At 52.8% G+C, this 21,917-nt stretch overlaps 5 protein-coding genes across 5 annotated transcripts; 3 read left to right on the forward strand and 2 right to left on the reverse strand.

Annotated features, from left to right (window-relative positions):
- Positions 1 to 878: 878 nt before the first annotated feature.
- On the forward strand, positions 879 to 2,169 carry CGCS363_v015166 (uncharacterized protein; the record flags this gene model as incomplete). The annotated part of the gene is made up of 2 exons (XM_036647015.1): positions 879 to 1,029; positions 1,112 to 2,169. The coding sequence occupies 2 exons, from the start codon at positions 879 to 881 to the stop codon at positions 2,167 to 2,169; spliced, it is 1,209 nt and encodes a 402-aa protein (XP_036487761.1).
- A 1,089-nt stretch (positions 2,170 to 3,258) lies between these two features.
- Positions 3,259 to 3,978, reverse strand: CGCS363_v015167 (uncharacterized protein; the record flags this gene model as incomplete). Its single annotated transcript, XM_036647016.1, has 1 exon — positions 3,259 to 3,978. The coding sequence occupies one exon, from the start codon at positions 3,976 to 3,978 to the stop codon at positions 3,259 to 3,261; it is 720 nt and encodes a 239-aa protein (XP_036487760.1).
- A 1,503-nt stretch (positions 3,979 to 5,481) lies between these two features.
- On the forward strand, positions 5,482 to 5,932 carry CGCS363_v015168 (uncharacterized protein; the record flags this gene model as incomplete). Its single annotated transcript, XM_036647017.1, has 3 exons — positions 5,482 to 5,534; positions 5,594 to 5,732; positions 5,786 to 5,932. The coding sequence occupies 3 exons, from the start codon at positions 5,482 to 5,484 to the stop codon at positions 5,930 to 5,932; spliced, it is 339 nt and encodes a 112-aa protein (XP_036487773.1).
- A 3,697-nt stretch (positions 5,933 to 9,629) lies between these two features.
- Positions 9,630 to 10,743, forward strand: CGCS363_v015169 (uncharacterized protein; the record flags this gene model as incomplete). The annotated part of the gene is made up of 4 exons (XM_036647018.1): positions 9,630 to 10,118; positions 10,207 to 10,306; positions 10,381 to 10,566; positions 10,634 to 10,743. The coding sequence occupies 4 exons, from the start codon at positions 9,630 to 9,632 to the stop codon at positions 10,741 to 10,743; spliced, it is 885 nt and encodes a 294-aa protein (XP_036487762.1).
- Positions 10,744 to 15,559: 4,816 nt separating this feature from the next.
- Positions 15,560 to 17,029, reverse strand: CGCS363_v015170 (uncharacterized protein; the record flags this gene model as incomplete). Its single annotated transcript, XM_036647019.1, has 1 exon — positions 15,560 to 17,029. One exon carries the CDS (start codon positions 17,027 to 17,029, stop codon positions 15,560 to 15,562), a length of 1,470 nt encoding a protein of 489 aa, XP_036487769.1.
- Positions 17,030 to 21,917: the final 4,888 nt, after the last annotated feature.

Below are 21,917 nucleotides of genomic sequence, written 5' to 3' on the forward strand. Positions count from 1 at the left end.
CGGCTGGTACCGAGTAACTATGCTACAGATCAACCAAGGACAGGAGACGTAATAACTTTCTTATGGCAGGCGACAGTGTACAGATAATCGCGAGTCCCTAATCAGTAGCTGCTGACCCGGTAGCTAAAATGCGCAGTTATCCAGCTTGCCTACGGGCTGTCCGAAGCCGGCTGTTTGCGGACAGAAGACTTCTAACGAACAACCTCCCGCCGCGGGGGCCAGAACCGAAGGAGACAGGGAACAAAGCATAGCTTGGCCGGCAAAGTAGACTTCAACAATAATACTAACAACCCCGACCCAACCCAACCCTGACCCCTTGTCTTTCTAGTGTCTCTTCCCGAGGGCTGATTGCCTCATCTGCGGCTACCTCGGCCCCACTTGGTTCAGATCACGACTAGGGTTATAATGTAAATTTAAGTGCCCAGATAATGCCATCCCATCGCCCAACTGGCGTTGAATTCACCCGAACTTCGATCGCGCCGCGCTGTGAAGGCCCCCAACCTTTCCCTTTTCCTTTTGCTCTGTTTCTCTCTTTCTTCCCCTCTGGTTTCCCTCTCTCTTCCCTTTTTTTTTTTTTTTTTTTTTTGTTTTTTTTTTTTTTTTTTCCTCAATTATCTTCATTTACCGGGTTTACTGCGTAGTGGATACGTGCCCTTGCTAAGGTTCGAATGGCACTACCGGTTAGTTATAGCCCCGCAATTGAATGTTAGATGGAACCCAATCCGCGACGGTTCCCGGTCATCGTGTAACTGGGCCAGTACGGCAGAGATGGTCTCTCGCTGGTCATATATTCGACCTTACACAGAGCAAAGTGAAGTCTTCTGCGTGAGGTAGCTGTGTAGGAAAGAGCTACAGCATCGTGGCGCCATACGTCGACAATGGCTTTCAACGTACTAGTTGCGTCTTTGACGTTGATGGGGAGTAGTCTTTCGTTCCTAACGACGTTTGGCGCATTGATCTCCATCGGTCTCCACCGCACCCGGCGCCGGTCTTTCCGCCACATCCTCATTCTCAACCTCATGGTGGCTGGTAAAGTGGTTCCCGTCAAGATTGTTCCGAGAGGACGAGAGGGCTAACGGCTTCCGAATGAAAAAAGAATTCATTAACTCAGCCAACAACACCGTCTCGGGGATTATATACATCAGGGACAAAGGGTTACAACGTGGAACAGCCTGTGTCCTGAACAGCGTGATTGGTCAACTGTCAGTGCAAGCGTCCGATTTTTCCATCCTCGCCATCGCCATTGCCACACTTCTGGTAGTAAAACAAAAAACGTCCATGGCGGAGGGGACGTTCCTCGAGAGGGTCTCCATCTGCTTCTGCGTGTGGATCGTCCCTATTGCTACCAGCGTCGCGGCGGCTGGCATCGGCGTCGTGGGGCCCGTCAGCGGGAACTGGTGCTGGATAACGTGGGACAGACCCGATCTTCGATTTGCCCTCACCTACGTTTGGCGTCTGTGGATCATGTTCGCCACCGTTTCCATCTACGCTTACGTCTGGTGGTACCTGGGCCAGCGCCTTCGCCCCGCTGCAACGGCGCCGGCTTCCTTGGGCTGGACCGGAAGCTCGACGAGCACTGCTGCTCCGTTGACAGCACGCCACACGACGGTGAGTCGATTGGACGTGGATTGGCCACGGCCGCAAGTCGCGTCTATGGGTGGACGACACCCTCCACGGACGGCACAGCCGCTGGGATACGACCTTCCCCCACTAGCGACGGACGCCACAGCGTTTCCTGTTACGAGGTGTTTGACATCAGACAGCAGTACCAGAAGCATGCTATCGCGGTGTCATCCTCAACCATGGGGAGATGATTACCTGGCGGACTCCCGACCGAGCTCTAGCCGAGACGTCGGCGCGAGTGATAAAGTAATGCTGCCGAATCTCACCGCTGCGGCGACAGCTCATCATTCGATCGACGAGCAGACCCGGAGATTGGAGCGGCGCATCAAGCGCATGATGCTTCTCAACTCGTACCCCATCTTGTACATCCTGCTCTGGATCCCCGCCCTTGTGAACAGAGTGATGGAAGCGTCTGGGGTCGAATCGCATGGTTTGCTACTAGCGGCTCTGCAGAGCTCGAGCCAGTTCATCGGCTTCGCTAACGCGGTCACATACTGCCTCCATGAAGGCCTGGAGCATAGATCAAAGGAGAATACTGTTCGCTAGTCACTCAGAACATCGTGAGCCTGCAGTTGGGGTTCATGCATTCATATAGCTGGATGACCCAGATCCTGGACGCTTTCGCAAACGCGCCTCGTCACGTATGACGACTATCCAGCTCGTGTTATCTACGGTATTAGACCTACGGAATAGATAGTGTCTAAACTACTTGGTGATACGGAGAGGTGATTGGTCGATTAATAAGATAAACCGCGCGGAAGGTTATTAGTTAGCCTATGTAATTGAAGATTGACTCTTATGCTGATGATGATGGGGCCTGTAAACCAGCGGACGCGTTATAACGGGTATGGTACAACTTCGTTAGTAGTAGGTGTTACCTATCTCGCATTACAGCGGCGACGCCGGCATTTTCAGCCCCTTCTGCGCCGACCCCATCTTTCGTGGCTTTGCCCCTCACGCTCCAGCTCCGTGATGCGCCATGGACACTCCACGCTCTTTCCTTTCCGTCCACGACATCGATACACACCCTCTCTAGGGCTGAAGCATCGGTCACAGGCCAACGTCAACCTACAGCAGCATGGTGCCCGTGACAAGAATCATCCAGCTTTCTCATTACTCTTATTCTTTTCCTTTCTCTAACTCCTTTTCTACTTCTTTTTCCACTTCTTCTATTTCTCCCCCCCCCCCCCCCCCCCCCCCTCCCACTCCTCTTTGTTATCAATCCCGGTCTTTGATCACACCCCCCTGCGAATTCTAACCTCCTGAAGATTATATTTACGTCATTAGCCTCTGAAACCCTTCGAATGATCGAGGTATTGTTGGACATCCCTCTTCTGCCGGCTGAAATACTCGATTATAGCACGCCTGCGCTCACCATCCACGCCTGCTAACCACCGGACCACTGCCCCAATCCATGCGTCAAGGCATATACATTGCCCTTACCACACTAAAGACCATTTTCGGAAGCCGGTAGCAATAGGGTCTTCAAACCACCTTGCGCTTAGATGAGACCGTCTGGGCAACAGCCGTTCCGCCCACCTAAGCATGCCCAGTCAACTGTGTGCTCCTCTCCCATCCACGATGCCGCCGAGATCTCCCGTAAGTCAACTGCAGGCCCACTCTGTCCCCGCTGTCCTAGTAGTGGAAGCCCTGACCGTTACAGTAAGGGACAGGGTAAACGGTGCTGTTGCAAAGTCGTATGACGCCTTTGACGAAATCGAGATTGCCAAAGCTTTGGTCAGTATAGGTGTCGGAAGTGAACGGCGTACTGGTTGGGCGATGGCTGCAGCCGGTGAGCAGACGCCCGGTGACACGGCGGACGAGCGGCTGTGACACGACGAGGCCATGCTGGCCTTCCGGGACGGTGAAGCTAAGAGTCTGGCTATCGGAAGTCGTCCACCGCTGGGCGTAATTAACCGATAGAGACATGCTTAGGGCCACTTTTGCGAAGGCAACGTTAGCGGTTGGGCCAACAATGACTGAATTCCCGACGGAGTAGCCTTTAGCCACGGAGACGGTAGCAGTGCCTCCATGGGAACTCAATATGGGCGAGATGGCGACATCCCAGTTAAGGAACTCCTCGTCAGACTCGACCTGGACCTCCGTGCTCCCTCTACAGTCACGACGGGTGAGGCCGCCCCCGTCAGTAGACCGCACGTTCACCTGGACGGTTTCGGGCGCAGCACGCGCTAGTAGAGCGTCGTACTCTGCTGTCTTGAGAATTCTGTGGGAACCATCCTCATTCACGGCGACGACGTCGTCGAAACTCAGAGGGTAAGGGGCTGACTGGGAGACATCAATAGCTACAGCAGCATTAAGTAGGTTGAATGTAGTGATGAGGAACGACCGTCTCATCTTGGATGATATGTGGATAATAAACGACCAGTCTGTTAATAGGTGGACGGACGATTGGGAGTGATGGGGGCGAGAAGATGTCAGCTGGTCGCGGGCTGGGTAAGAGAAACGAGCGTACAGCGTAGGGCGTAGAGTAGTGAGGAGGCGAGGTGTTCCCGGAGAAGGACTGGACGACTGCGGCTATTCATATACTTTTAGACGTTGTGCTTCTGGTATTGCTTAATCCATTGACGTCTAGTGTGATAAAACCTGTTTAGCAATAGTATCGACTGTCTGCTGCAGTAAGGTACTGCGTAGACGATCTCATGCTGAGGCATATACGGCACCCAGGTCCAGACTAGCAGCAGCGGCGGGGCGACATAACGAAGCTTGCGAGCCAGACAGGGCCCTCGCTAGGATTCGTACGGCCCGGCGACGACGAGTATCCTTGTTCCCGGCGAACAACCACTTTCCAGCAAAGGGAGCCTTTCGACAGGGAAGTTTCAAGATGATCTTGCTTTCCCTTTTCTTCGGATAGACGAAGCCTGACGCGCGGACAGTGGGAAACGACAGGCATAACGCGCATGACTGCCATCGCGGGCTGCTGGACGTAATCTGGATTGCTTTCGGGGCTGCCGAGTCGTTGCGAAGGACATGCCCAGTGGCTGCAAGAATCCTAATTGAGATTCTACTTAGTGTAGTAAAATGGGCCGGGGTTTCTGCAAAGGAATATGCAGAAGTTCTGCTCGGTGACAGGGGCATTCCATCCGAACACTATTGTAAAACACCCTGTCCTAACGAATGCTGTTCACCAGCTGTGGGCCTCGGGGCCACGCTGCCTATGACCTTTGACGCTATAGCCTCTCGTCGTCGTATCTTTCACCTAGACGATGGGTAAGACGATAATAGATAGGCTTGCAATCAGATGGGTATATGCGCTTCGCATGTGAAGAAAGAAAGAGAAAAAGAAAAAAAAAAAAAAAAAAAAAAAGAGGGCTGTCTATCGTTCCACGTGGCTCCGCAACAGCCATCTGCATCTAATGACGGCTGGGAAGGCGGAGTCTGCGAGACGGAAGACGGACACGAGAAGACGGAAATGAGCTTCGCTCTGTCCGGCGGCAACTCCAGCTACCAGGTAAAGAAGCGAACGTGCTCCTAGCAGCCCATAACTGGTACGTCTAGTGGGCGCGGTGGGCAAGCACCATGAGCCACATGGAGCTGGATGCATGTCGCTTGGTGATTTAACACGCCGCTGTGCTAGCTACCAGGAGGGCTATCCCCTACCACCGGGCTGTGAATATAAAACCAGACGGGCCGCCTCATACCATCATGATCGAGGCTTCCGCTTGCCCTAATTCTACTCAAACTTATTATTAAGGTGCCTCTCCACTTCTTCACTGCTGCTTTATGTAGCCTATCAGCCGGGCATAGCGTTTTTATCGTCCTACACAAGCGCCCAGGTTCCACTTGTTGTTTCCCACGGTGCAACGGTAGTAGCGGAGCATCGAAATTTTCTGTGTGACGATGCAGCTGTGTTTCTTGCAGGCCGCCGCCGGCCTAGCCCTCCTTTCTGTCGCGTAAGTCCCAGGCATCTCTAGCTATTGCACCCGGGCTGTCTCGCCTAACGTCCCCAAAGTTCTGCCAACCTTCACGATAGCTGCGCGTGTCACAACAGCGGCGATCCCAACCTGCGTATCACCGCGAAGGCATGCGAGCTGTACGCCTCAAAGCAGCACCGGTGGGGAAAGGGCGACTTCGACGCCTCCTCTGGACAGGTATGATTATCTCTGGCGACCTGATCGGATGACAGCCCTAACGACTCAAACAGTGCGTGAAGTCTACCGACAGCGACCAGATCGCAGGGAAAGAGTGGGAGGCTGCCTGCCGTGAGGCTGCTGATACCGGCTTCAAGTGCGCCGACGGGAAAGGGCTGTATTGCAAAGCGCCCCCTAATGAAGTTCGTGGGCGTTGCTGAGCGACTACTCGGGGGGGGGGGGGGGGGGGGGGGGCAGGCGACGGCATCTATCAGACTAATAGCACTTTCTTTTTATTTTCCTTTTCCCTCTCTCCTCTTAGCGTTTTAGGGTCTACTTGACACGGGAGCTTGTAGTTGTACTATATAACTGCTGAAGGATGCTAACCCATTGAACTATTCCAAACATACGGCGATCGACTTACGTGACTCGCTTAAAGGGGACTGTCGATCACAACCAGTTTGCTACTACTCCGCATCCTCATGTACTGGCGTTATCCAGCAGGTGACGGGAGAGTACGGGTTACTGTCCTGTCTTTATACTATTTGCGAGAATAGGAACACGTAATTGACGACGAAGATGTGGTTTCTATGTGCACCGCCAATTTTCGGGGTCCTAGGACCAATATATACTCACGCTGACTCTTCGGTCAAAATGGAAGAACAAGTTTGCAGACACAAAAAACAACACCGCAGGGCGTCTCTGTCTATTGGTCATGCACTCTCGCACTATTCGGGTGGGAACTGACTTATAAAAGCTGTCACTAACACTAATTGTTCCGCAGACTATTAGACCTCAGTAAAATACCTCTCAACCTTGAATGTAACGTGAGGGGCCTCTAGTGTCCATTCCCCGCCGTCTGGATCTTATCAGAATCTTTGCCTGACTCCTCATCAGGAGAGTCCTCGCCCGGTTTCTTGCCAGACTACCAAAGTTCCATCTTCCGGTTCTGGCCTTCGACCAAGGCCGTTCCACCCGTCCGGTCAGAGTGATCAGAACTCTGGGTGACCGTTCATGTTACACCTAGTGCAGGTTTACTTTAGAAAGGGGATAGAACGCAGGAACTGATGGCTAAGGTTCCCACCTGATCCTTACACTTGTACTGTGATTCCGTAATAGACATAATAGCTAGCAGTGTTATTAACAGTTGACGGCAATACCGAATGATTAAGGGTTCATGAGCGCAGACGGGCACCCCGAAAAAGGCTTAGCCGGGAACGGGAGGGGGTTGGCCGCGACGGGCTTTAGTATATAAGGTGCCAGCTCTAGCACTGATAATAGCTTTCTCGGACGGTTTTCTCGTTACTACTCTATTTGCTCTGAGGTTACCTGTTGTAATATTTCGACTTGAGCAAGCCGATCCACACAGGTAGAACTCAACTCCCTCTACTCCAACCCCCCCCCCCCTTCTCCCTCTTCTCGTTTTCTTTCTCTCTTTCTTTCTCTCCCACACACAGAGAGACGAACCAGGGAAAAAAAGAAAAAAAGAAAAACAAACCTAGACAGCTATCCGGCCAATAGAAAAGATGCAGTATTCCGTTTCTAACGTATGGTCTGTTGCACTTTGGGGTGCGTTTGCCATCCACGCCGTCACGGCACAGAATGGGAAAGACCTCTTGCCGGGAGACAAGGACGTGTGGCAGGGTATGAGGGGCGTCGATACTTAGCGCCTCCCCTCCGATACGGTCAAGAGCGGAGGCAAAGACGGTTCAGGTGAGTAATAACCGCACACCTCAATCGCCAGATCAGAGCTAGCAGTTTATGAATTAACCAATGCTCCAGTGACCCTCAAGGGCTCCAAAGATCGCGTCCGATGCGGCGTCGTCCCTTATGACAAGGACGGCAACGTGTGGATGATCCCGGCGAATAGCAACTTCGACCAGGTCGGCTACATCCTGCCACGGGGAGGCTACGACTCACGCCACGACACCACGCTGGCTGATTGTGTGGTGCGAGAGGCGAAGGAGGAGGGCGGCCTCGTTATTAACGTCAAGTCTCTAGTCCCTCTTGGGCGCAGCAATCATGGGTCGGTGTACTGGTACAAAGGCAGCGTGACGAAGCATGTTAAGCCGACGGAGCCTCGGCCCCAGCCCCCGAAAGCGTTCAAGCTCAACGACGCGCGCAAGGAGATGCAGAAGCCGGCCGGCAACCCGAAGAAGAAGGCGGACATGCGGATGGCTCTCCATACCTCCGTCTCTGCGGACGACTCCAAGAATTATCGATCGACATTCAAGCCACTGGAGCGAGGTGGCCCGAGCATACCGGCTGGCCCGAGCAGACCGGCTGGTGGCCAAGGCAGCCGCCAAACGAAGCCTACCCGGTGAAACCCAGAGCGAATCAATCAAAGGGCGCTCGCTCCATAAAAGGTAGTGATCATAAAGGGGCGTCTAAAAGCATTGTTAGAATTGTCGAACCGACTCTTGAGGAATCTAGTGCGCCGCCTCAGTTTGAAAGTCAGATATGTGTTTCCTTGTGGCGCGAGAAAATGTGGCTGGTCATGGTGGAATAGAACCCGACGTAGAGCATTGTTTTCTTTTGTACGCCATTTGTATAGCTCGCAATTGCTTATGGTATTTGGGAAGGAATTGGATAAGGCAATATATTATTGGATAACAACAAGGATCACCAGGAGCAAAACAAGCGGCTATTGGTCAGTATGACCAGCGTAGTGATAGCTTTGATTACCCTCCCTTCGTCTCTGTCTCTCATCTCTCGTCTTTTACCCGTCCTCTGTCTCTCTTGTCTCCTGATTTCGTTCCGGCTCCTAAGCCATCCACGACCTCTGAAAGGTGTTAATATAAAGCCTGAGGTATGCTGTGAAGCCGACTAATATCTCCTAGCCAAATGCATGAATCACACGTTTTGCGTCACTCATCATATAGGCGCGTTGGGTTTCACGATATGCGTTGGTTGGGGAAAAGAGATCGTGATATGTGGGGTTGGTTATTGTGGCTCAACTTCGGTGTCTGTGAAAAAGCTGGAATCGAGCCCCTTCCGGCCGGCGCGGAGACGACTGCTGGGGTAACGGCGGTGTCAAGTCTCCGATCGAGGCTCCAGCCACGGGGTTCCCGAGGGCAACGGATGAGATTGGATTGCACTAGGCCCGCCCGACTTACCGACCCTCCGCACCCGCCCCCCTAACAACCCACCTCCGCATTAATTAGATTTTTGTTCCTTCCATCTGTTGCCTCTGCTGAGTGGGACCCTTTAGATTCTGCGACACTATATTTAGCGCATACCAGGTCTCCGGCTTCAACGAAGGTAGAACGTTGCGATGCTGGTGCTAGTTGACGTCCAAGCTCGTCACCTCGTAATTAGCTTACCTTTGGCCTAATCGGATATAAGTACTCCCTTGCGCCCTGACTTCGGGGTTCCCGACACGCAGGGTCTAGCAAACCGTTGACTATACACTCATTGTCTGTGGCTCCGATATCCTTCCCCGAGATTTCGGTGCTGCCGTCTGGGAGTCCTCCGCCTAGCCTGCAGGAACATGTCAATTTCCTCGCAGGGCAACGTAGACCAGGCTTGCGGCTTGTTGCGGCTTTCACTCTTTCAATCCGTCTGAACCACCCGAAACCACCTTACACGGCTCGGAGAAGCCCTAGCAGGGGATCCTTCTCAGTATTGAGGTAAGGCAGGATGTTGTCAGTTATATCGCCTGTTGGGGGATGTGTTAGGAGGCCATCTTATTATTAGGATCTCGCCCATGGGGCCTCGTCCGGCTATAAGTATCATGCCATCGGCGCCTTCTGCAGTCAACGTTCACCAGCCTCACGGCGTATTGCTCCTCACACAGATTAACTGGTTACCTCTGACCACAATAGGTACTGGGAACCGGGGCGTCTGTCAACCCTAACCCTCTGACCACCTCATTCCTCCATTCCACCACCCCCGATCGAAGCTTCGATGCGGTCTACCATGTCCCACAGCTGGATGGCCAGCTTCTCGGGCCTGCTTGTGCTGTTCACTATAGTTACAAGCGTCCTAGCCCAGGACCTCGGCATTAAGCTCGACAGAAGCGCCTACGAGAACGCCCAGCGCGTTATCTACTCGTCTAAACTCACGTTCACAGCAGACACTGCCACCCTCTTCACGGACGACCAACTCTACGGGCTTGCCAGCCTGGCCCACACGCAAATGCAGTCCAAGTTCCGGGCCGACGGTATCGATCAGAAACTTCAGCCGAGCATGATGGCAGCTATGGCTCTCGGGAACGACGTCTACCTGTCCTCGAGCTTAAAGGGTGGCTGGTTTGTGTATAACAAGTTCGCCGATTCGCGTTCCAAACCGGAGGTCCGACTTGCTCTTGAGCGATGCCAGGCACAGCTACAAGCTTCTAAGAAAGGCCCCGTCAATAAGGAGCACCAGACCCGAGCGAGCTGTGCGGAAGTCTTCACAGTTCACCAGGTAAGTCCATCCTACTGCAGGTTAGCCACACCATGTCGAATGGTGGGTCTGCCGCTAGATGCTTACTATTACTAACACGCCGTTCCAGTATAACTTGGATGATGAGGTGTCGCAGGAGGCGCGGAGACGGCCCCCAGCCACGCGCATTGTGGCCTTTGGAAAAGCAGGCATAAGTGGCTCCCTAGGACGTGAGTATTACACCCGTCTCACATTCTGTGGTGGGCAGTGCAGTCGATATGGTGCTGATGAGATTGTGACATAGCACAAAATGCCTGCGGTGGTGGTGAATCTGTCAATGATAAGGGTCTGCTCACTTGGGGATGCAAGCAGTTCATGGCGAACGAAGGCATTACCGTGGCGCGGAAGCCGGCGAGAAATGCTAACTTGGGCCTTCCGAGGCCATTCCCCACATTCACGAAGAAGCAGATCAGCATAATCCCCGCTACCCGTCCGCGCCCTGCCCAAGGCAGCAGGCCAACTAGAGTGGGGCAGCCATCCCGGCCGACCCGAGCTAGACAACCACCTACTCGGCCACACTAGCAGTCCCGTACGGATGGACCTATCGACCAAGTATGATGTTAGACTAGAGGAGGCTGTAATGGGCTCAGTGTACTACCGCCTGTAGACGATACGAGGAAGCGAGCCGTGTGGACATAGAGGTCATGGCATCAGTCGTGGTGGTGTATAGGTTAGAATATTTTCCGGCTCTTAGCCTGAACCGGTAGTCCGCTGTGAGACAGGGTTAGGCATATACTAAACCTGTTGAAAAAGTGCGATAGCTGGTCTGGTTTATATAGGCAGACCGAGACTGTAACACACATTGATTCAGATAACGGAGTATCAGATAATACGAGGAAAATGAGCAAGCGGCGCAGGAATACCTACCCCCTCTTTCTGTGAGCTAGATGATGGTGTGGGGATTAAAACAGACCTAAAGGCAGCAAAGCATGCGGCTGTATCGGAGCTGGCTACCAGGAAATCGACAACCACGCAATGGGTCGCAGAATGGAGACTGCTGCGAATAGTGTGTAGGCAAGTGACCGCCTCACCAAAGATGCTGGCGCGGCCAGTGAGCAAGCCATGACAGGCGAAGAGGACGGCAAGCAGCTAGTCCTGTCGGTAGCGCAGCAGAAACAAGGTCCTTATATATGGCTATCGGGATTGTATATAATACGTGGAAGAAATGCGGAAACGCAGGACAGGAAGACTAGCATAGAGATTATCACAAAGTTAATTACAAGGGACCTACGCACGATGAAGAACGAGATAGCGACGGGCAATGGGCACATGGAGCTTCGTCCAAGAATAAAGGTTCCAGGGAGATCAACGCAGCCCTTCCAAGAAGACACATACGTAAACTATGATACGGATTATCTCAGAAAGGAGCTATAGTCCTAGCGCAGCTACACACACCGGAAAGGGAAGGTTGAATTAGGACTTGCGCCAGAGTAGAGTATCTGCTTCATCGGAGTGTACCTAGGGACAAGCGGGAGAAACGGTGCGTTTTCTCCTTTTATTGCTAGACGGTTGGGCAGTCCCGAATGATTCGCCAAAGGGAAACACGGAGACGGGACTCTAATTACATTCTCTGAGGAAAAAGGGGCCCTCCAACCCGAAGGACTAGTTGCCTTGTGTAGGCATTGTTAATTAAAACAAAAACCACAAAATGAAGGGGGAAAGGACAGGCAGAAAAAAAGAAAAAGAAAAAGAACAAGAAAACTGGAAAAAAGAAAAAGGAGTGAAAAAAACACACGAAGAAGCTGGAGGCGTATATCAGCCCGCACTGAAACGGCGAATAAACAACTTTTATCCATACACCAACTAACGACGAAAGCTTAGACTGTCACGGTCTATGGACCGGTGTTCGGCCTTCGGCAAGACCCTCAGCCACGACTCATTAGACCCACCAAATCCAATGGCGCATTTGCTAGAAGGTTCCAGGAATATCGACAAGGTCAATGGCAAGGTTATAAGAATGCCCAGGAAATAGGGAGGATACGGTTCTGTTTCCTGTTCTTCAAGAAGATTTATTGTACTCGTAGTAGTAGGCTAGACCAATGGCATCGACCTTGTCCTAGACCCTTACCTAGACGAAGGACCTCGACATGGTCTGCTACTAGCCCTATAAGCAACAGCAACGCTGAGACGCTGCGAGGTAGGTAGTGATGTATATGGACACGGAAACAACACTAATAATAAGGCCTTTCAGGGGGCAGAACACAAAGATGTGAAAAGGATAGTGGAGACTATATAGATACTGGTCTGAGTCCTGAATGTCTTGGTCGGGACGCAGCTAACTAGGCGCGTATCTATATATGTGCGTGGAAAGATTCCTTCGATCTCATCCAGGATCTTTCAAGGTTCTCTTAACGTCTCGCGCTGCATAAGCAACAGAAGATCCAGATGTGCGCTAGCTGTGCGTCATTGCTCTTGCAACAAAGATTGCTCTGAATTACCCCTTACGCTTCACAACGCTCGGCGCTAGTGTATTGGAAATATAGTGATATGTAGCTTGGCGCTGCGAGCTAAAGCGGGCGGATGCAGCTTCTATAATCCTAGTAGGGCTGTATAAAAACCCACCAATTAACCTACACTAGCTCTCCTCTCCGTCTTAGCCCCATGGTCTGTCCTATATCCTTAATGCCTGAGACACGTCCCTGTTAGCGGCCCTATAAATGGTTCCCCCTCACTGGAGATTTATAGACGAAAGTAGCAGTTGAAGTATTTTGGGAGAGATTCCATGATTCTATTGGCGAGTGAGAGGCGGGCACTAAAAGGGACATGTCTCAGTTATGGAGAAGATAGCCTGTCTTGTTCAGAGCGCATCGTACGACCCTCCTTAGTAGTCCTGCAGACGCGAGGGAGCCCCCCTCTTCTTATACATTTGTGGTGGCTTGCAGCGATAGCGAACACGCCCCGAGGTAGCCTATCCACGCTCTTGGGTTGATCAGCATGAATACCGATTCTGCTAGTAGTAGTAGTCTATCCAGAAGCCTACTTATAACCCCTACGATATCTGAGGGCACTGCCTTTCTCTGCCTCTCTGCATTCTACTCCGTGGGCACTAGACTCCCTCATCTGTCTTGTCCTGCAGAGAGAGTTACTACCTGACTTTCTATCTTCCACGCCAACGGTTCCTACACCGCAATGACAGCGATGTGTCACCGTTGACCGAAAAGGCCTTGACCTTACCGCTCGTGGGCAGGCAGATAAACCTCCTGGTTACTACTACTGGTAGACTCACAAGATCCACTATAAGACATATTTCACAACTATCTCAGAGCGATTGGATTAGCGGTGGCCCATCCTAGCACAGTGTCCGCACGTCAGAGGGCTTGCGTACTGATCCGCCTTGGGTTTTGGGAGCCGTTGGCATGTAGATATCACTGCTGGGGGCGTGATCGCCACCAAATTACATCATATCGGGTTCCGGGCCCTCTGCCGACATAGAAGAGGCCTTCGGAAGCTAGTCAAGCGCATGTCTGACCCTGACCACGAACACGAAAACAACTAGTTCATGGATCTCTGCATCGGTTCGCCGGTGGAGCCTGCGTTGAAACCATCCGCTTGCTGCCTGCTGCGGTCCGGCGCTCTAGCTATCGCATCGGCGTTGTTGTCCGGGTCATCTAAGTTATCCGGTATTTGACAGGAGGGTTTCGTATCCTCTTTAATACCCGGTCGTCGTCGCCTACTCCGTAGCGTTTCCGACGATAGTGATAAACGTCGAATCCAGCCATTGGAGAGTCTATTATGTCGCGCGACAAGGTGGGTCGCGCTGATGCCACGTAGCAGTTGCGGAGAAGTATCGTCCGCAAAAGGAAACATCCATCTCCAAAGTTATTGCCACTGTTGTCTCTGGATCTGGCATGAGTGTTGGTCTGGGGGGATGACGCGACCTTGCCTTCTCTTGGAACCTCGCGTGAAGAACAAGGTCTCTCTAGGGGGGTTGTTTAGTACAGCTGAATTGATGCAGGTTGATATGTAAGACTACGCTACATACCCTAGTTAATTGCACGATATGTACGTATATACATACATACGTATGAGTCTTAACAGTCTGCTGGCAGGCTCGGGCGTGGTTCTACGACGACAGGCAATGGCGTGAACAGGACGAGAAAAGGTCTCCGCAGCGACCAGGTCTCTGCCGATGATCGTTTAGGCTATGGTAGACACGTTGGGCAGGAGTCTGCGCTAACCGAAAGACTACTTGAAGGGTATCTTCTTCCAGTCTGAAACCAGTCCAAAATTACTTTACAACCCTTTACAGCACTCACTATTACGACCAACCCAAATCTATCAGTTCATCACGCCGACTAGGCAGCCCACTCTTCTCTCTTTTCTTGTATCCCCCTTTTGCTATTTTTTCTTTTTTTTGTTTCTGTGTTTTTTCCGTCTTGGGTTCCCTGAACGGGCTCATGAGTAAAACTCTCGTCCTATCTTCAATCGCTTCATTCATCGCGATGATCGTTATAGTTACGTTCTGTCTCAATGTCGGAACCATGAGACGTGTATGTAAGCTGCGCCTTCCGGTCCCGATGCAGCCTGATAGTCTCTTCAGAATAGGCCTTAAAACAGTTAGACATCATACAGACCGGGCCTAAGGCAGAACTGACATAACATAAAGCCAAGGTTAGATAGAAGCGAGCTCAGTGCGCAAGGCGCAAGTCTATATTCACAGAAACGTAGAAGAATGCTTGGCCGTCTATGTGTACGGCCAGAGACTACGGGGAGCGAAGGCATAGTAGTTGTTTTAGAAACGGCGCGGCGGCGATAGTCTATTGCGGATCAGTTAGGGCACTATGGACAGTGTGTGTGTTGATTGAGCTACAAACCACAGCTCTGTTAGTGCCTCTAGTCGTCTCACGGTTGTGGGTAGGAGAGCACCCGACTGATTTAGTACCTACGGTGCCCTGCCGCCATAAGGGCGTCCGCTTACAATCGATAACGCCCGATTTCGCGGGTCGATGATTCAAAGACGCTTCGAGCCACCAACCCGTACCCGTCGGCACTTTAACCACCTCGTTCCATCTAAGAAGTCTGCTCCTATGGGTTGATTTGGCGGAGGAGGTGATTCCTTGTTTGGTGGCGGCCGCTGGACATACATACTAGGGGACGAGAAGTTACACAGCTTTTGCGATCGTCTAGACTGCGATTTCAACGCTGTGGGATGCTTTCTCCACAAGGAAGGTCCGTGTCAAGGACGAGCTCACAGCCGCGATTTCGAGGCATACGGGCCTACCCTGGATAGCATCTATCTTCGGGCGTTGACCTGAACTGACTCAAGCCGCGACGCTCACCACCCCCCTTATCATGTGAGATAGTGAGGCGGGCTCCAGATCGGATATAAATATACTACCTAGCCGCTGGCTCGGCTGCTTCCGCTGGAGGCCATGCCATGAGCTCCTGGAGGCGCGTCGCTTAGGTGATAGAGGTTGACGACCTTATGGGGACTCCTCTTCCTCTGCGGCCCGCCGGGCGGGGGGGACTGATATGGCTCTGGGCATGTACTGGACAAACTTCCGGCGACGTGCGTAGCCTCTGGCCCAGTTGGTCGGCTTATATCCGCTGGCTGGGACTTCTGTCACGCAGGCGTTGTTCATCAACGCAAGGGCATCGGTGCAGTCGGTGACACGAACGCCTAACATTTGGACAATGAGCCTGTTTGTGACTGTGGGATATCTGTGGCACGCCCCTTGTAAATGCCTTGCAGCCTCGGCTAGGACATGTTGTCTGAAGCGAATGCCGTGTTCGTCGCACCTATCACGCGTCAATATTCCCGTCAGACCTGGTTCCGCCATATCAGCCGCCGGCTCGTAGGGAACGTACCTGATGATGTAGAAGAGTCCGTTAAATTTTATGATTACGCTCTTGGCCCCAGAGGCATTATGGCGTCGAACCTCGTCGATAGTGGTCGTTCGAGCCTCGGCCTTTTGAGCGGTGGTGAGTCGCGGGCGCTTCGGCCCGAGATTCGCGGCCGAAGGCTGTCTGCGCCTCGTCGCACTCCGCCCACACTGCCCAGCCAACCCTTCTGGCGCTTTTGGTGTACTGCCAACAAGGCCGGTTGATCCCTTCTCGTGGCCTCGGCACGCGAAACCGTGTCTGTCACGGTAAGGACTCTGATAGGCCTGCTGAGCCTGCTGCGATGGCAACACGACGACGGGACCAGATACGCCTTCGTGGGACGCTCTCAATGTGACAGCAGATATCCCTAGCGGACCATGCGGGGGACGCTGAGCGCCGTCCGCAGCAGGGTTTGGGCATATAACGGCCAGCGGTCTGATGGTCAACCCTCTAACCGCGGGAGGAAGCGAGTGTGTCTTGGGCGCGATGACATCGTCGGATGCGACATCATCGGATGCAACATCGTCAGATGCGACATCGTCAGATGCGACATGGTCAGGCCCTCCCCTCAACTGAAGGTCGCTCGCCCGACCTGTTGCTTGGACGGATGTTTCGCGTTCCGGCGTGCCTTCGCCCGACCCAAAGCCCACTATCGGCATGATCTTGCTTGATAACGGGAACCGGCGGTGATGGTGTAAGAACACCTCCCTCTCCTGGCAATCGACAGCTTCTAATGACCGGTCGCGATCCTGTTGGATCTGTTCGAGGCGTCCCTGCCAGATCTCGCGTTGATAACGGCATAATAGTTCGACGACATCTGAGGGCAACACCTGACGGCTGATGAATTGGGCCTGGTTTGCCAGGTCGATTCGAACGCTCTGCTGCGCGCGATCGCAGGCGGCCCTAATACGTTCTCTTGCCTCCTTGAACTGCAGCCTGTTGCTGTCCAAGGTGGCGAACCAAGTGTTCCGTTCCTGCTCCAGTGACTCGCGTTCGTTCTGCTCCCGAGATCCGGGATCAATACGGCCGTGTGTTAGCATGCCGGCGGTCCCGCGGTTGACGTCGAACATTGGTAGCGGGTTATCTATCTTTAAGGTGAGGTAGCAGTGGGTGAACGTGACCTGTGTGTCGGTCTGGGCAGTAGGCTGATTCCCATCCAGCAAACCGCGGATGCCCAGCCCGGTCTCCCTACACCCGACCCTCGCTTCTCCTTAGCGACGGGGCAATGCGCACATAAGAGATGGTCCAGGCCAGACGGTCTCGGCGGTTGAGCTGCCGCGTTCGAAGTCGGCGATGGCGAGGAGCCTACCGACTCAGCGGCCCTGCTTAGATATGTCAGATACAATCGAGATAACCTCAATCACAGGATCAGACCACAATATACCTTTCGGCTAACAGAGAAGCACAGCTGGGGAAATAAGGCCCCGGAAGGGAGAGCTGGCCCTCGAGCGGATAGGGGGAGCCCAGTCTAAACGAGCTTTCTAACAGACACCGTAGTTGAGGTAGGAGTGGATACGGAGGTAATAACGACAGAATAGTCCGCTTTGCTCCTGTGCGTGTCTGCTGCTGCTGCTGCTGCTGATGATGATGATGATGATGATGATGATGATGATGATGATGATGATGATGATGATGATGATGATGATGATGATGATGATGATGATGATGGAATCTGACGGCGATGTCCTCTGCTAAATCGGATTGCTAAAGGCCCGCCGCGCGCCTTATGTCGCGCGAAGCTGTTTTAGCGTGTGAAGTGTGGTGATGCTGGACCCCCTGCCTCATGGGGCCCCTCCCCTGCCGGCTGTCCATGCCGGCGGTCCCTGCCAAGCGACATGGGGACTAGCCTCCACTGTACGGATACATGAAGAGCTATACATAGTATGTGGACTGGTAAGTAGTTAAACTAGCTGGGTCGGCGGCTGGTAGCACCCATAGCTCCATGAGACCCATTCTCCTGTATAATTACCTGCGGCTAACTGAACCTGCGACCCCATACAAGAGATGAGCTCGTGGCGGCGTCCAGCGAGCATTTACCCGAAAGACTGAGATGGTTCGACGATGCAGGAAACCTGCGGCGCGAGCGAGATACCAAGGGGTCCTTGGCAGCACCAAGTCCCATTCCTCTATCCTGCTGGCCATCACGCCTGCCGTCAAACCTGACGCGACCCATTAACTTTATCCGTAGACCAGCCCTCACTGCCCGAAGGACCTATCTTTGCCCACCCGGGAGCCCTCTGAATGGCCCCGCGCATGGATGCATTTTTTTCTGGGCCTCTGGCGCCCGACACCCTGGAATCCATTGTTCTTCGGGTCAGCGTGCATAGAGTATAGGCACGGGTAGTGAGTGTTGGCATTGAGAGTCGGGGGCTGGTGCCGTAGCTGCCCGCACACAGGCCGCGGCCGCGGCCGCGGCGTAGCCGTGCGGATCCCCGGCAACCCTGTCCGTTCGATCCGTCCTGGATACTCAAGGTCGTGTGCGTATTATCTAGCTGTCAACGCCCCAAGCGTCATAGCCGGACCTACAGCCCGGAGCGAACGGGATATCCATCCACAGGTTAGCCTCTAGGCGGGCTAGTGGCATTGCAACCTGGGCAAGGATTGCCCGAGCTTGGACAGGGCCGCCTGGGTATTCGTACCCGGCACACTGCCCCACAAATGTTTCAGACGGGCGTCTGTTGATTTTCTCGGCCTATACGATCCTTGTCGATCGTGAGGCCGTCGTTGACAACAGTTCGGACGTTGCCGCTGCGGGCGCCCTGATCTGACCACTGTACGTACCTTAATACGATCACCACACAACGAAAGCTGCTGTAGAGTAGAAGGTCGGACAAGGCTTGGCGTATTGACGTCGGATATATGGTTACATATACTTATATGAATATGTAAAAATATGTGTATTTTTATATGCTTATACATATGTATGTATGAAGGCGAGGCGGCTAAGCAAACGTCGTACGGTTCCCCTCCTCCGACCTCATCCCTCAAAACAACCTCAGCGAACGTACCTTCTCAGAGCCCAAGTGATCACATCCCCGAGCCTCTGACCATTAACCATAACTTACCCCGAAGCCTAATCTTCAACTAACCCCCACCAGCCCGAAAACGTACATCTTCTTACCCAAAACCACTCTGAATTAATCCGCGTATTTATGCGACATTTCCTCGAATTTTGCGCCCGGTTTAAAGACATCCTTCTTCAGTCGGCGTGCAACGGGCGCGCCGTGGGTGGTATCGGCCGCCCGTGTGGGGCACCTAGCATGGGCCTGGTACCGTGGCTAGCCTACGCACAAAGTTGTGGCGTGGCCGCACGAACACCAGTTTTCATCCGTTCGGATAACTCTACAATGAGCAGGAAGTCCAGGGCTGCCATGTGTTCCGCAAGATTAACGCCGGTCGGTCGTAGGGCTAGGGTTGCCTGACCTGCTTGGTAGGGTCGATACTAAAACGCCGCTACACTAGGTAGTTAAGCAGGGGTCTTGCTCGTTGGCGGTCTGTTTGGCCTCTAAGGGACACCTCAACTGTCAAGTGACTAGGGGCCGCGCAAAGCGAACAGAAAAACGGATGAGATACATACGCTGCATGGAGCTTGCGACAAGTCGAGCTCAGTGTAAGTAGCAGTTGAGTCGACGGCTACCGTCGCCTCGCGCGTCGCTCTCTACTTGAAAGACGGGTATGGACTGCGGTCTCTGATACAGCCCGTCTGCCTGGGTTGATGGATCGGACTCGGCATTGCTTTCACATGCACTTCGCCTGACTTATCTCGCCCGCGAGAATTTAGGTCGACCAGATAAATATAACTCATAACCAGACCCTATGAACTAGACGACACTCAGTGATGCTTGTAGGTGTTCATTATCCTTCGGAATGCACGATACAGGGCGGTAGACCCCGGCTGCTACGCCTAACGGACGGACGGGGTGTCCGCAAAGCACGATCATATGCGCAGGGTATACAGGCATTCCAACACAGAAAACGTTGACGCATTCACCTAGTAGACCTCAGAATGCCCCATGTGGGAGAGGGACTTCAAAGTTCAGACTGGCTAGCTTAGGCCCAAAGAAGCCACAGGTATATTCGGCTCACCGCCGCCGCAACAGCAAATCACCTTCGCTGAAATAGACCCGGCGACAGATCACACACCCTGACGCCAACGCCGACGCGCACACCGATCCTTTCGGTGATAGCCGACGTCACGTGAGTATTGCTGGGATGTATATTGCGTCCACAGAAATCATGAGGGACATGTCGAGGATCGCAAGTCGGACCCTTGGGGTGGCATGTGACGTCACTATCTTGTTACCTCAAGAGTCACTCTATAAGTAGGCAGAAGCTTGGCGTGCATTCTATACAAAGACCTGTCTCTTTCTTTCTTTTCTCTCTGAACCCCCCCCCCCCCCCCCCCCCCCCAACACACACCATGTGGATATGCTTGATGTGCTAATTGAGCTTGGATGCTTGTCGATAATGCCTTAACAACATAGCTACACATCACTTGGGCGATGTTTCCATGCTTACTATTAGGGATTGGGTAGACGGAACGGAGAAGCCCGGGAGCAGCTCGGCCAACGGAGGCCGGAGGGCCGGAGAGGCCTGCGGGTCCAGGGCACAGAACCATCCACAGAGAGGACTTGGCGAGTACTCGTTGAAGGCTGGAAAAAGCGAATCCTCGAAGAAGCAAGCAAAAATAGCGCAGCAATACCATACATACCTTTTAGGTTCTGCTTCTATCAGTTTGACCTAACCGTGGCCCGTAGCCCCTAAATACCTTTACACTTACGCAGTACGTAGCATGGAGTATGATTAAAGCAATGTTTCAAGTGAATCTAGCTGGGGAGGGTGCGCGATTGCTGAGCAACATGTTGTATGCCGAGATGAAAGTCCTCGCTAGGAGTCCACGCAGTTCACTACTGAACTATGTCTACTTACTATTCACTAGATGTAGCTCCTAGTACGCAGGTATAGCTATAGAACCCAGGTACAGCAAGAGACATGGAGCAGGCGCTTCGTTGAACTCTTCTCTACTTCTCTATATCGGGGTGTTGGTATATATGTACGCTAGCGAATCATATATTAGATCCTCCCTAGCCCCCGGTTCTGTGTCAGGATGTTTGGGATTTGTAGCATTGTGAACCATTTAAGACAGCGAAGGATTGAACCACATCCACATTGGAATCTCACGTTCACTGTCTGTCACTTGAAGAAACCAAGGACAGGCGCTGGAACCGCATCCAGTGATGTAGCCTCCTAGCTTTGTGGTCTCGTACCTATCTCGCCAAGTATCGTTCCCAAGCCTAATGTTATGTTATAGATAGAGCGGCTTGTGTGATAAGTTGCTAATATAACACTCGAGGGCCTCACTTTATCAACGTGGGCGTCTCTCTCATCTATAACGTAGGTCTACAACGCCTGTCTTGTCAGACCAGTATGTGATCCCCCAACCTAGTTCTACCCTATATAGTACCGGAAGACGGAGAGGGAAAGAGAGGGAGATAGTGGGGGAGATTGATGCCGTTCCCAACATCTTCATACTAGCTCTCCACGCTGGTTTGGCACCAGTGGATGACCTAGCGAGGCCTTGGGCTGACCCTCAGAGACGGAGAGGAGCAGATTTTCCCTTTTCTCAGTCCGTGCTTGCGTGGTGCTGTAAAGTGGGACTGGTCCCGTCCGCTCCACATTCCCGATCGCAGAATAGGCTAAACCGACCTGAGGGACTAACAAGAAACCGCAAGTGTATTAGCAGAAAAGCTTTACGGCATTGGAATCTCATGACATGCTGCGTCTGGCCGCCTCTCTCGTCTTACGTTGTGGGATATCTGATTTCCAACCCCGTTCATCCTACCCATGGGTTCCTTTCCTTGTTTCAATCCCCACGTCACATATAGCAACTCGGCATGCCTATGGTAGACGAATAGGGACGACGAAATATCATAGACACCGTCCTGCCCTAGCAGAACT

The sequence above is a fragment of the Colletotrichum siamense genome (assembly GCF_013390195.1).
Source record: "Colletotrichum siamense strain Cg363 chromosome Unknown KSG_Cg363_contig20, whole genome shotgun sequence".
In the NCBI taxonomy this organism is placed as follows: Eukaryota; Fungi; Ascomycota; class Sordariomycetes; order Glomerellales; family Glomerellaceae; genus Colletotrichum; species Colletotrichum siamense.